At 34.9% G+C, this 14,692-nt stretch overlaps 1 protein-coding gene across 1 annotated transcript in view; it reads left to right on the plus strand.

Moving 5' to 3' along the window:
• Nucleotides 1-14,692, plus strand: part of MAP3K2 (mitogen-activated protein kinase kinase kinase 2) — a 91,895-nt gene that overhangs the window by 54,190 nt on the left and 23,013 nt on the right. The window contains exons 5-12 of the mRNA XM_019969168.2: nt 436-535; nt 5,857-5,970; nt 6,353-6,440; nt 9,704-9,834; nt 11,050-11,129; nt 12,343-12,410; nt 12,579-12,671; nt 13,365-13,571. Coding sequence (XP_019824727.1) covers nt 436-535; nt 5,857-5,970; nt 6,353-6,440; nt 9,704-9,834; nt 11,050-11,129; nt 12,343-12,410; nt 12,579-12,671; nt 13,365-13,571 — 881 coding nt within the window. The remainder of the gene's footprint in view (nt 1-435; nt 536-5,856; nt 5,971-6,352; nt 6,441-9,703; nt 9,835-11,049; nt 11,130-12,342; nt 12,411-12,578; nt 12,672-13,364; nt 13,572-14,692) is intronic.

Consider the following 14,692-nt stretch of genomic DNA (forward strand, 5'->3'; position numbering starts at 1 on the left):
GCGTGCACATGCACTCAGAAATACTGAGTTGATAAGAGTTCAGAAATCAGAACTTGGATTCCCAGAGAACAACTTTATTCTTTTAACAGTTTCATCGTATGGCCATGATGTAGTTATTAATCACTTTCCAAAATGAACATTTTACATTGTTACTTAATATTCTTATAAATAACAGTGCAAATTATAAACTGCAGAGTATTTTGAGTATTTCCTTTTTATAATTTTTATTAGGCTAGAACAGACTTCAGAGTTCTTGAACTTTGTGTTAAAATGTTAGTGCACCTGATCAGAAATGAGCCATTGTAATGTGTAAGTAAAGTGAATATTTGTATTTTAACTTGATTTTGTATTTCTGTATTCAGGAGATAACTGTTATGATTAAGTTATTTAACTGTGCATAAGAAAATAAAATATATTAAAATTCTGTTTACATAGAATCCTTCAGTTCCCCAGACCAGTTAAACTGGAAGACCTGAGGTCTAAAGCTAAAATTGCCTTTGGACAGTCTATGGATCTGCATTATACCAATAATGAGGTAAACATGTGCACATTAACTTTCAAGTTCTTTTTTTGGAAAAATAGTGTGTTTATTTAAGAGATTGTTTTAGGATGATTGTGCTTTTATTTGGGCATCGATACAGATGTGCTGTTTTAGAGGAATAAGATATCAGTAGTAAATTTTAACTCATTAAAATGCATTTTTTCATCGTGGAAGGTACTGAAAGGTGCTGCTGTGCAACAGTTGAGAATCTGTTAAAGGAGGAAATGCATGTATCGCCTAGAAGTTTGCTGCTTGTTTATGTTTTATTTTTGTTCTTTGTTCTTTATTGATGAACTCTGTCCTTCTCATACTGTATACTTTTCTACAGAGACAACAGGGCTTTGGTAGTTGGACAGTTTAGTTAAAGCTTAAAGGATTGCTTTCATACTGGTAAGGATGTGATTAGATTATGTTTGGGAGTCAGTATGTAATCTCAGGGGCTCACTATGACACTAAGGAGCTCTGTGTTCTGGGGAATCCCTTTTGAGCCTTCTGTAAAATTTGGATTGCACATCTCTGAGATTTTTTTCAGATCCTATGATCTCAGATCAAGATCTTGAGATTTAAAAATTTCTAGGGACAGTTTAGTTAATTGGTTAATTTATTTTCTTTTCCCTCTCAGAAATATCTGTTGAATTTGCAAGGCATGATGGTTATGATTTATGAATTGCAGCCCCTAGTGAATTTTATAGACTTGTAGTAGAAGTAGACAGTTAATAATTGAATTGTTTAAATATGTAAATTCTTTGAAGGAAATGCATAAAATATTATGATAAAGGATAAAGGCAAGGGCAGTATATGTCTTATTTAGTTAATACTAAGGAAGAGCTAAATGAGGTCGTAATACTTGATTGTTGAGATTTGAAGTATGAAAAGCCAACCCTACAAAGAATTTGAGGGGAATAACATTCATGGTAGAGAGCAGCTTGAGAGCAGAGCATACAGAGATCCTGGGAAGGAAAAGACTTGTGTGTCAGGAATAGAAAAAAATGTCAGTGGTAATGGAGTGACAGTGGGAAGTTTAGTAAAAATTAGAAAACGTGCAAGTACTTTGCAAATGTTAAAGCATTGTGCTAATAAAAATATTTGAAATATTAGATTTTCTAATGAATTATTGTCATTTTAAAGCAAGAGAACATGCAAATATGGCTTGTCTAAAGATATCACTCATAAAGTGGAAAGTATTTTGAATAAGTAAAAATCCGTATCCAAACAAACAGTGTTTCTGAACAAAGTGATGAGTACCATACTATAGTAATACCTTAAAATATCATTTTTCAAATACTTTTTGGGTTTTTGGTTAGCTATGAACACCTCTTCTTGCCTGGCCCTGTCTTGACACTTATTTGTGTCTGTGCTAGCCTGATTTCCAACTGCCTGCCCCTGAGATTCTGAGGACTTCTCAGAGATACGACTGTAGGGTGTAACCTGAGTACATAAGGGAGGGAATGGGGATTGGTGATACGAGGCTCAAAGATGTGGTGGGAGATGGGGATGGATGGGCCCCACTTGCCCACCGTGCCAACTTGCTGGGTGGTACACCCTTTATGGACCTCCTCTCTTCCTTGTCTTCCCGATTACCCTGCCAGTGTTTCCTAGTATCTTTTATAAACATACCTGAATCTTTATCTCATGGTACGATTCTGGGGAACCCAGATATATCTTTGTTTTGGTTTTGTTTGGTCTAAAATTGTGTCATGGAAAACTTTCAAATGCCAAGGTACATTGACTACAATATTTCCTTGACCTGTGAGCCTAGTATGTCTGTCAAGAAAATTAGGTTAGTTTTGCATGATTTGTTGATATTGTTCCTGTCTGAGCTCTTAAAATTGCCATTTCCTTTTCTGAGTTCTCCCAGTTTGTTTACAGACATACCTTGTAGATACTGCAGGTTCAGTCTAGACCTCTACAATAAAGTGACTGTTGTAATAGAACCAGTCACATGAATTGTTTTCCCAGTACAGTTATGCATGTGTTATAGTCTCTCAAGTGTGTGATATTAAAAAATACTTTATAGTTAAAAATGCTAGCCATCATTGTAAGCTTCAGCAAATTATAATCCTTTTGCAATAGTAACATCAAAGATCACTGATCATAGATCACCATAACAGTTACAATAATAATGAAAACAGTTGAAATATTTGGAAGAATTACCAGAAAGTAACATAGAGACACAGGGGAGTAAATGCTGTTGGAAAATGGTGCCAATAGACTTGAGGCAGGGTTGCCACAAACCTTCACTTTGTGAAAAAACAGAATCTGTGAAGAGCATAGGTGATGTGCTCTAAAGCAGGGGTGCCTGCATATAATATTTTCTAGGGTTTTCTTGAGGATTGACGTAGAGCTTATTGACTAGGTTTTAGCAACTTGCTCCCATTTTCCAAAAATTGGGAAATTTCTCCGTATCAGCTTCTTTTTCTCATGCTTTCTGAAGGATTCTTAGAGTGGTTTTGCTGTTTATATCTGGGTGTCCTCTTGGCAAAAGTATGGTAGGCATTAGGGTACAACATTACATTGCTTAACGTTTTCCTGCCGCTCTGAGTTCCTGTGAGAGTCTGTGATTTTTGAGTTAGCTATGTTCTGATTCACAAAATGACAAGCCTGGTGTGTGTTCTTGGACAGTGGGGGTACTAGGGAGAGACTTAAAAGAGGTGTTAGTTTTATGGACCTGTAGACATGCAGAAAACTCACTGATACTGTTTTTATTCCGGTTCTATAAATATTTTTTTTTTTCTGTGTAGTACAAAATCCTCTGTTCTAAAAGAATTTTTTGGTTTACCAGAATTGAAACAATTTAAGCTGGGATTGGATCTTTATCTTATACAGTGTCAGGCAGGTATGTATTGTCACAGGGCATAGACGGGGATGTGCAGGCCAAGTGGATTTTCTAAGACTTTCTCCATTTTAGATAGGTAGACGGTGAACCTTTTTATGAACTGTTTTCATGTTTCACTATGTAAAGTTAAAAGATAATTCATTTATTTCAAATTTAGGTTCTATTTAATGAGATTTTTGGACTCAATTTTTTGTTTCCTTTCCAGAAATTATTTTTATTAACATACAACTGATGTACCTGTAATAAGCTTGAGGGAAATAGATTTTATGAATGAGACTGAAGTGAATTCACCAAACAAGAAAATATTGGGTAATTTATTTAGTATAATTTAGAAAAGGTGAAACTTGTTCTCGACTTTTAGTTCTTGTTTTAAAATTTGTAACAGGTGCCCTTAGCACATATGAGAGATTACATCAGAGCTATAGACCAAGGTGCCACTCCAGGCTCCTCCAGAATGTCCAGATTTCACTCTAGCAAGCTGTAGAATCATTTATGTTAATATTCTGTTACTGTGATTTAAACTAGTATCTTTTCCTTGAAGAAGTAAACAATACAATTATAAATAATGTGTAGTTAAAGTAAATATTCAGGTTTTCTCCTTAAGTGAAAATTGGCAGAACAATCCTTATCATTGCTTTAAAATGTTTTCTAGTATTTAAAATTTAGTTTAAAAGCTATTAAAGATGGGAACAAAGGGTTCATGATTGATAGAAAAGTGGAAGGAATTTAATTAAGTAGATCAGACTTGTTTTTTTGATATCAGTTACTATTCTGTTTGTTTGTTTGTTTTAAGAAAAAATTCTCAGGAAAAAAAAGGGCCTAATAGTAGATAAGTTGTAACAGTATAAAATTTGCTATGAACAGAAATTGGGAATATAATTTCAAGTACTGAGAGAGGGTAGGCAGATTGTATGATGTAATTCACATTAGTCTGCCTTGTATTTGTGTCTGGCAGCCTTTCTTAAACAAGGGGTAGTTTTCATAAAAGAAATCTACAGAGAACGAGTTCACACCATATCGGCTAGTGGGTTTGAGTACAGATGAAGCTTTACCCTATGATATTTATTAGACAGACAGTATTTACCAAGAAGTTGCTTTCTGCTGTGCTCTGCCTTCACTGCTAGTTTAGGGGAAACCCTTGTCTGCTGGGTGTTCATACTGCACAACACCCTTACCTAGTTCACTGGCCCTTTACGTTCGCATGGCCTGTATACTGCTTGTGTTAGTGCAGGCTCACAAGTGTGGAGTACGTTTGCTTGTTTTCATTCTGTCCTTTTAATGAAATGGAATGTACTTTGAAGATTATTGACAGAGTTGTCTTTAGCTAGTAAATTTACATTTTTTTTGTTACTTTTTTATCTTTATTTGTGTTGGTTTTGCCATACATCAACATGCATCCGTCACGGGTGTGCACGTGTTCCCTATCCTGAGGCCCCTCCCACCTCCCTCCCCATACCATTCCTCTGGGTCATCCCAGTGCACCAGCCCCAAGCTTCCTGTATCTTGCATTGAACCTGGGCTGGTGATTCGTTTCTTACATGATATTATACATGTTTTAATGCTATTCTCCCAAATCATCCCCCCCTCCCCCAAAAGACTGTTCTATACATCTGTGTCTGTTTTGCTGTCTGAGCCTATTATACAGAGTGAAGTAAGCCAGAAAGAAAAACACCAAAACAGTATACTAACGCATATATATGGAATTTAGAAAGATGGTAACGACAGCCCTGTATGCGAGACAGTAGATTTACATTTAAAACAAGTATTTTGTTAAGTAGTGTGAAGCTTGCTTTTCCCTCACAGACTGTTCAGGTGCTTCTGTCGCTTTTAACGTCTGATCCGTAAGAGGACTGATGAAAGCAGAGTGCAGCATCCAGGGCTTACTGAGGGTGGCTCACCTGTTCAGCTTACTGCTTTAGATGGCGGTGGCCACGTTGCCATGGTCAGGGACAGCAGTGCAAGGTGGGCTATAGACTGCAGGCACAGTACTGGTGGCACCCCGCCACGGCATCTGCCACCAGTGCTTAGTTGCGTGTTATATGTTGGTAAGTACACTGGTGAGAATGCATTTCTCTGGTTATTATTTTTAAAAAATAAAAATTTCATCAGTGCAGGTGAAAGATAATACTTTTATATAGTTTTTGTTTATGTTCCTTAATGCTGTTTTGAGGTGAAGAGACTATAACTTAAGTTTAACGATATTGTGGAAATATCCTAGAAAATTGATCTTTAATCTTTAAATATGTTTTCTAGAAAAATTTAATGTATAAGAAAGCAAAAAATTTATTCATATTCATTTTATGATTTCAGTGATGGTAGGATGAGAAGAAAAAAACCTAGATACATGTATTCATTCAGAATTTCATTATACTGACAAGGAGCAAAGTATTTTGAGGTTGATAATTCCATAATAATGGAGATACTCCTGGAAGGACTTGATGAGATGGCTACACAATTCCTTATGTTCCTTTTTGTTTAGTTGGTAATTCCATTAACCACCCAAGATGACTTGGACAAGGCTGTGGAACTGCTGGATCGTAGTATTCATATGAAGAGCCTCAAAATATTACTTGTAATAAATGGAAGTGCACAGGTATGAACTGGGAATTTTTTTCAGTGAGGATTATAGGATATATGCCTGTAAGAAGACAATGTATGAAACATAGTTATATTCTATAATCATTGATATATTTTCAGTATGATTAAATTTTAACTTAAACATTGTAATTGCTATAGTTCAGTATCCTTGCTCCTCAAAACTATATAGCCAAAATTACAAATAAGTATAATATACTGTACATATGATGTTAATAGCAGCTGAGAACCTGGGAAGAATTACATTAGATTTAAAATTTCAAAGAGTAAATTTGCTAAGACCCAGACAGAGAATACTTGGGTTGTATTTGATAGGGGAAGGAGTCTGATTAAAACCCTAAAGGAGAAGAATAACATTCATCTTCCTTTTTTCTCTTTAGGCTACTAATTTAGAGCCATTGCCATCACTAGAAGATTTGGATAATACAGTATTTGGAGCAGAGAGGAAAAAAGGACTTTCTGTAGTAGGTAAGAAAGCTAGAGTCTAAATCATGAAATGGGTTATTTCTCAGCTTCATCTCCATTCTTTAATGTAGGGCAACACCTGTACATAATCCTGATAAATAGTTTATCTTTTTACTCCTTGCAGTTTATTGCAGTTAACTACATGCTAGTATCTGATGTCCCTTGAAAAGTTACTTCAAGTATTAACAGGATTAGCAGTCACCAGTTTAAATATTTCCTTTCTTTATATACATGGGGTATTTTGATTTTTAAAAAATTAAAACCTAAAAAATGTTTTAATTGTAAAAATAAAGGGAAAAAATTAAAAGTAATTCCAATATATTAAAGTTAATGGATGGACTAATAAGTTCATAGGCCTTTCTCTAAGTTTTAATTATTGCCAGGAATGCTGTCAAAATAAAGATTGCTAAGAATTTGCAGATTATGCTTTATAATTACTTTAGTAGTCATTAAAAATACACTTATAATTAAGCTTATGATAGAAAAATGGATCCTATGTGCAATTTTTTTTTTAAAGGAGGCTTATTAGAGAAACATAGGCTGGGTAGAGGTGCTCTGAACTCGCCAGTTCTGTGAATCTTCTTGAGTTTGTATAAAACATTGATATTCTACATTTTTATATGATAAAAACATTATATTGCTCAAAAAACATTGGTCTAAATGTTTTTAACAGATAGGGCAGTGAATATGGGCATTAAAGGTAGCATGAAAACATGAGAGATGGATTTAAAGAAGGAAGGTAGAAGGAGATAAAAACAGATGAACAGGGAGAAAGCGAAAGGGAATCTAAGACTGGTGATTGAAGAGGATTGTTAGTAATGAAAGAAAAGGTTAAATTGGCGTGTGAACAAACCAAAACATTTATGAATTTGTTACTCATCTTCTGTCTTGTCCCCCCAAACTATTTATGACTTGCTGCTGCGTGCGTGCATGCGTGCTCAGTCATGTCTTGACTCTTCATGGCCCCATGCACTGTACCCTGCCAGGCTCCTCTGTCCACGGAATTCTCTAGGCAAGAGTATTAGGATGGGTAGTCATTCCCTTCTCCAGGGAATCTTCCTGGCCCAGGGATCACACCTGAGTCTCCTACATTGCAGACGGGTTCCTTACCATCTGAGCCATCAGAGAAGCCCATTTTACGACTGCATCCTTCCAAGTGTCTGTTTTATGTTAAATCTCACTTTGGGTTTCCAAAGTGTTAGAAATATGAGCAGCAGAGATAATATACAAGTAAAATAATAATAGTTGCTTATCTTCATTTGTATTTATTTTTATATAATTTTTGATAAAAGAATATTACAAGTATCTGAGTTCAAATTCTAGCTCTCTAATTAACCAGCAGCCAGTAACATTGTCCTCATCTTTAAATCATGGGATTATTGCAGCAGACAGTTGAGAGAACACTTTAAAGTACATTTAGCTTTTCAAACTAGAAAGCATGACGGTTATTAATCATCGATTTCTTTCTGTATTCCCTTTTCTTATCATTATAGTACCTATCATTTTAAAGCAAAAAAATGCCGGTTCACCTTAGTTGTATTAGATAGAACAAGCTAAATACATTAGTTAAATTGGCAGTTTTAATTCATTTTCATTTAAAACTGTGCTGAATGCCTCACTTTTACTCTGCTAATAAATATTCTTATTTGACTTCAGTGCCATATAAAAAGAAACGGAAATTGTAAAGTATAATATTACTAGTCTTTTCTTGGCACCTCTTTAAGCTTGAAGTGGGCTTGATAGATATGACCATTATCTTTTCCCTTTGTTTATTAAAAATTATTTCCTTTAATTATTTTCACAAAAGATAGAAGAAGAACTTCTTTGGGACAGGAGTATATGCTGGTGTGAAGGTCTTGACCTTTGAAATATCCAGTACTAAGAAAGTTTCAAAAATATAGGTTATCAAGTAAGGAGATAAAGAAATTTTCAAAGCCTTTTTTCTTCCCTGTTGTGCTTTGAGTAATGAGTGTATTTATCTTCTTTTGTAAATAAGAGCTTATGGAAGGAAAAAAAACATTAGGGACATTGTGATCATAGTTGTTGCAAAGTCCAAATCAATTCCTGGCTCAGAGGTTTCCTAATAATTTTAGAATCAAGTGTAGAAAATTATCTTTTTTTATGTGTATCTCTTGGTAATCATTTTGTTCTCTTTCTCCCTCTCTCTCCACTAACAAATGCCAACATGTGTTTAGTGACCCCTTTACATGAGGCAAGAGGCTTTTTTGCTTGAAATTTGACCAGAATGCAAATGCTCACATAACTTCCTCAAATCTCTTTTTTAATTTCAAAAAATTAGGAAGAAAGCACCGAAACTGTGTTAATAAACATAGCACAATGAGATGAGCTATTTTAGTGTCTCTAATTCTCTAAACTATGAAGAAATTTAAATTCCAGGAATGTGGCTTGCCACCAGAAGCCTAATTTTAAGTATCCAAGGATAAAATCCAGCATTCCAAATTGGAAACATTCTAATATTGGCTAAATGACTAAGAAGTAAATCTCACTTTAGATTTCTAAAGATTAAAGAGAGGCAGTGCAAAGAACATCCTGTAGACAAATGTGCACGGCGTATGTTCATTAGGAATAGTTTTGCCATCACAGCACCTTTGCAAAGGAAAGCTTTAGTCCCATGTTTACAGATGAGGAAACAGGTTCAAGGAGATTAGATAGCTTTTCCAAAGACAGAGCTGGTAAATAACTGGAACTGGAATTTAAACCGAGGTTGGACTGTGAAGTTCACATACTTTCACATGATCACATAGATCATGATGCCTTTCATAAATTACATTAAAAGGTAACATATATCAGGGTACCAGTGACCTTTGGAAATGAAGAAGCAGTGGCATTTATCTAAAAATATAAGATCCCCTGGAATGGCTGCTCACTCCAATGTCATTCCCTGGAGAATTCCTTATACAGAGGAGCCTGGCAGACTATATAATGGGCTTGCAAAGATTCAGATACGACTGAGCAACTTTCTTTTCTTTTTGTTTTTCATTGTGTTATCAACCTCATAATGCAGTTGTCAGCAGGCAGAAGAACATACTACCTAACAAGTATAAATGACTATTACATTAAGGTGGGAGTTTAGAAAAGAGTAAAAAACATTTGAAGTTTTACAGACATGAGTGCTCTGATAACTTTTAATCAAAATTGGAGATCAGTTGCTAAAATCAATCATTAAGTTCTGAGTGTATATTTAATTAAAATAAGAATTGGTCCCCTGATAGAATTTATAAAATCTATAATTTTTCTCTCTTGAGGTCCCACTAGTAGAGATAGAAGCTCCCCTCCCCCTGGATACATTCCAGATGAGTTACACCAGGTTGCCCGGAATGGGTCATTTACCAGTATCAACAGTGAAGGAGAGTTCATCCCAGAGAGCATGGACCAAGTAAGCAAAATTTGAATGTTGTTTTTCATTTCATTTAAAGGGATATTGTCAGGGGATAGTGTGGTTTGGCAGGTATATGATGGAAGGTATTTGTTTTACCTCTTGTCCAGTCCCATATCTTCCTTTTCAAGTGAGCAAAACAGGGGAAATACAGGAAAATACCCACTAATTTACATGTGTCTGTATTCATATATAAAGAAAGGTGGTATAAGGCTGATTTTCTTATGTTCATAAATGAATGAATGCATTTGTTTATAATCCTGATATTAACATTCAATTTAATAAATGTTTAACTTTGTGAAGTTGAGGTTTGTCTACTTCCTAAAACATTGAAAAAAAATTTTTTAATCTTTTTAAAAAAGATTTACTTTTTAATTTGTATCTTTGTTTTTGGCTGCACTGGGTCTGAGTTGCCACAGACTTTCTCTAGTTGCTGCTAGCAGTGGCTGTGCTTTGTTGTGATGCGTGGGCTTCCCGTTGCAGAGCACAGGCTCTAGAGCACGCCTGCTTCAGTAGTTGTGGTTCGCAGGCTCAGTAGCTTTCGGGTTTAGTAATTATAGCGCATGGGCTGAGTTGCCCTGCGGTCTATGGGATCTTCCTGGACCAGGAATCGAACTCCTGTCTTCTGCATTAGCAGGTGGATTCTTAACCACTGGACCACATGGAAGGCCTTAAAATGTTTTTTTAAAGTTTTGTAGTAGTGAAGTATTTTTATGGAGTTGCTGTTGTTCTCTTATCATTACATTGGCTGCTTGTATTATTACAGGAGTTCACATTTTCTAATAATGTAGCAGTCATGGTGTCATTTATTTCAGTTTGGGTGGTGCTGTTGTTCAGTTTTCAGTAGACAAAATTATGTGAAGTGTTTAGCTTTTAATTATTTAGATGATAATCCAGAGCGGAAGATAATAGAAAATTCCTATTTTTCTATTAGTAAATTTTGCAGTTTTAGTCCACCTACAGGGGACAGCTACTTTTAGAACATTTAAATAGGGTGGCTGCTATTGGATATGGAGTTTATTTTTTGGGTACTGAAAGTGTTCTGCGATTTTGGTGAAAGTTATACATTCTGCTATTAAGCACTGAATTGCACTATATGCTTTAAAATGGGTGAATTTTATGATACATGAATTATAGCCCAACAAAGTTATTTTTAAAAAACAGTAACTTCGGTTATATTCATGTAGAATCAAGGTGGACTTTTTATTTTTCTAGATGCTGGACCCATTATCTTTAAGCAGCCCTGAAAATTCTGGCTCAGGAAGTTGTCCATCACTTGATAGCCCTCTGGATGGGTAATGTTGATTGTAGTTTTTGTTTTTTAATATACATGGGTAAATATGCATATGTATTAATAGCACGCTGAAGTAGCACATCAACTCTTCTGTGCTACATTCAGAGGAATGTAGTTCATACTCATGTATACTTAATGGCAAATTGATTTTTCCAGTCATCAGGCTCAGTATCTTTTTTACTTAAAATGATTTCTGATGATAATATTTTGTTTCCTTCTTGGTAAATTTACTTTTAAACCTGTGTTGGTGAAACTGCTGTCAAATGTTTCATAATAGGTTTAATTTTGGAGATTCTTTAATTTCTGTTGTTCAGAATTATTTTTATTCTGGTACCAAATTATAAGTACTGTACATTCTTGGTAATTATGTCCCAGTTTTGGTTGTCAGTTAAAATTTAAGTACTTTTTGTGAGGAATATACTTTTGTTCAGGAATATAAGCATGGTCAAGTTGCATCTGTGAATTTTTGTTACAAGTGCTCCCTCTCTCCTGGTCTCAGCAGGACTGTTTTCACTTGTAGCGTGCAAAGTCAGTACCTATTTACTCTCCTCTGAGACTGCTTTTGAAAGTAACTTCTGAAAATGCAACTACTATTGTATGGAAATATACATTTAATTTTCTATTATTCATGTATATGAAACCATTGTCTGTGCCCATGTCTGTCTCAAGATAGATACTTAAAACATTTAAGGAATTCAGGGGAATGAATAGTGATGTGAAAGCTACATATTGAGTACTTAGTATTTGAAAGACAGTGTCCTGAGATAGACAAGTATAAAATTGCTGAGTTAGTATTATCTCCTTGTTATAAATGTGGAAATCATTTCAGAAAGATGATTTGCCAGGGTTGCAATAACTAGTTTAAGTGGCAGAGCTAGGATTGAAACACAGGTTTTTCCATGTATCTATAATGCCAAAATGTATCTTTCTTAACCACTGTACTCTGTAGGTCAGTTTTAAAAACCAGGCTTTTTGTGTGCATGTATCAAATAAGTGTTTGAAAAAAGTTTCCTTTTTTCAGTTAATGTTTCAGAGAGAGTGCTGTATCTGTGTTTGTATGTATTATATATATATAAAATATGTATATTTGTGTGTATATATTTCAAATACCTATATATCTGCACATACATATAGATACTGATATTGCATAAAGATTTTTTAAAAATATCTTAAATACTTTCTCTTAAAATAATGACACTTTTTCTACTTTTTAGAGAGAGCTATCCAAAATCACGAATGCCTAGGGCACAGAGCTACCCAGATAATCATCAGGAATTTTCAGGTTAGACTGTTCACATTCTAAATGTTTAAATATTTATGTCATTGAATAATATTTTGGCTGGGTGGGAGAGAGAAATTTTTTTAAAAATCCAAAAATGTGTAAATGTGTTTTTCATGATTAGAAATATTTGATTTTTTAAATATATAACTTTCTTATGTATCTTAATAGACTATGATAACCCTATCTTTGAAAAATTTGGAAAAGGAGGAACTTATCCAAGAAGGTATCATATTTCTTATCACCATCAAGACTATAATGATGGTAAGTTTATTAGGTCAACAACAGTTGTTAAAAATCTCGCAGACAAAAATAAGTTTGTTCCTGTATGACTTAGTTTTCTACTTAAAACTTTTTAAAAAGACTTTGGATCATAACTACAATAGCATTTTAGCTTTATGCCAGCTTACCTCTGAGACATGTCTTTCCTTAGAAAAAAAAGAAGTAGTTAAAAATGGTACTAATTAAAATTACTCCTTTAGTGATGAAATGCATACTGTATTCTTTTTTTTTTTTGGTATTGTCCTTTTAAGGAGAAAAAGTACTTCCTATTAACTTTACACTTTTTGTTTATATTTTAAATCATTACTGAAAATGAAAATAAAATATTTTTCTCCTTTTTCTACAAAGTGAGAGAGTTCTGTCTGTGCTTTTATGAATGTGTGAGCACACAAGTTATTTGAACTTATATTCAGACTCTGTTTCTTTTTTCCCCATTTTTCATTTCTACTTATACCTTTTTTTTTTTTTTTCGTGATTCAGTGTTAGCTGGGGTAGTTCCTTGAACTCTTAAAAATACTGTTCTTAAGTTTAAAACGTAAAATCAAATAATCATTGCTGTTTTAGCTTCTTATCCTAGTCACAGAACAAATTCTGTTCCTTATGCTACAAATTTTAAATACTTGAATTACGATATATTATTACAAGTTGCAAGGTAATTCTGTTTTCATTTTGTAGGTCGTAAAACTTTTCCAAGAGCTAGAAGGACCCAGGGGACCAGCTTCCGATCTCCTGTGAGTTTCAGTCCTACTGACCACTCCTTAAGCACCAGTAGTGGAAGCAGTATCTTTACCCCGGAGTACGATGAGAGTCGAATAAGAAGAAGGGGAAGTGACATAGACAATCCTACTTTGACTGTAATGGACATTAGCCCACCCAGCCGCTGTGAGTAATAGAAATTGGCATAGTGAAATGTGTGGCAGAACCTGTGCAGAATTTTATAGTATTAATAGGAGCAAATATAACGAAGCCAGTCCTCAGGGTGTAAGCAGGTTTTCAAAAGAGGTAAAAATGATATTTCTAATGTGTTTATAATGTTGGGTAAAAGCATGGTATTACTGCTAATTACTTTAAATGATTTACTATCTTTTGCTTTTTTTGGGAAAATTGTTACCAGTTACTCATTCGTTCATTCCACATATTCTTATTGAATGCTTAGTTCTGAGAAATTTCAAATATGACCTCCAAGATGTAATCTAATGGGGAGAATGATGTGTGGAGAAATAATTATAGTATAGTGTCTAATCAAGACCTTTAATGTGAGGAGGAATTCACTAGTTAAATAGGTGACATATACAGGAGGCCATGACATATTTTGGGCTTCCCTGGTAGCTCAGCTGGTAAAGAATCCTCCTGCAATGCAGGAGACCCTGGTTCAATTCCTGGGTTAGGGAGATCCCCTGGAGAAGGGATAGGCTACCTTCTTCAGTATTCTTGGGCTTCCATGGTGGCTCAGATGGTAAAGAATCCACCTGCAATGTGGGAGACCTGGGTTCGATCCCTGGGTTGGGAAGATCCCCTGGAGGAGGGCAACCCACTGGAGTATTCTTGCCTGGAGAATCCCCATGGACAGAGGAGCCCGGCGGGCTACGGTCCATGGGGTCTCAAAGAGCTGGACATGACTGAGTGACTGTGCACACATGACATATTCTGAAAATGAGAAATAGTTCTTTTTTGGCTGAGGTGGAGGATATCTTACTTGAAGCAGCAGAAATAGAACTAGAATGGTAACTAAGGCCAGATTGTGGAGTATGTGACCTTTATCTTGTAAGCAATATATAAAAGATTCATGCTCAAGGGTATTTTTTGCAACAATATTTGTATACTCTGAATTCCTTGCTTTTGTGCTCGTGTTGTCGTATTTTACTTTTACACCTGCAACTTCCATTACATTGCTGCTATTTTTGGCTTAGGCAACTATATTTTAAAGTAATTAAAATAAGAGATGAATGTCTTTTATATATACCTCCAGCTTATTTCTATAGATCTTTATTTATGTTGATCCA

Source organism: Bos indicus, chromosome 2 (assembly GCF_029378745.1).
Source record: "Bos indicus isolate NIAB-ARS_2022 breed Sahiwal x Tharparkar chromosome 2, NIAB-ARS_B.indTharparkar_mat_pri_1.0, whole genome shotgun sequence".
NCBI classification, from domain to species: domain Eukaryota; kingdom Metazoa; phylum Chordata; class Mammalia; order Artiodactyla; family Bovidae; genus Bos; species Bos indicus.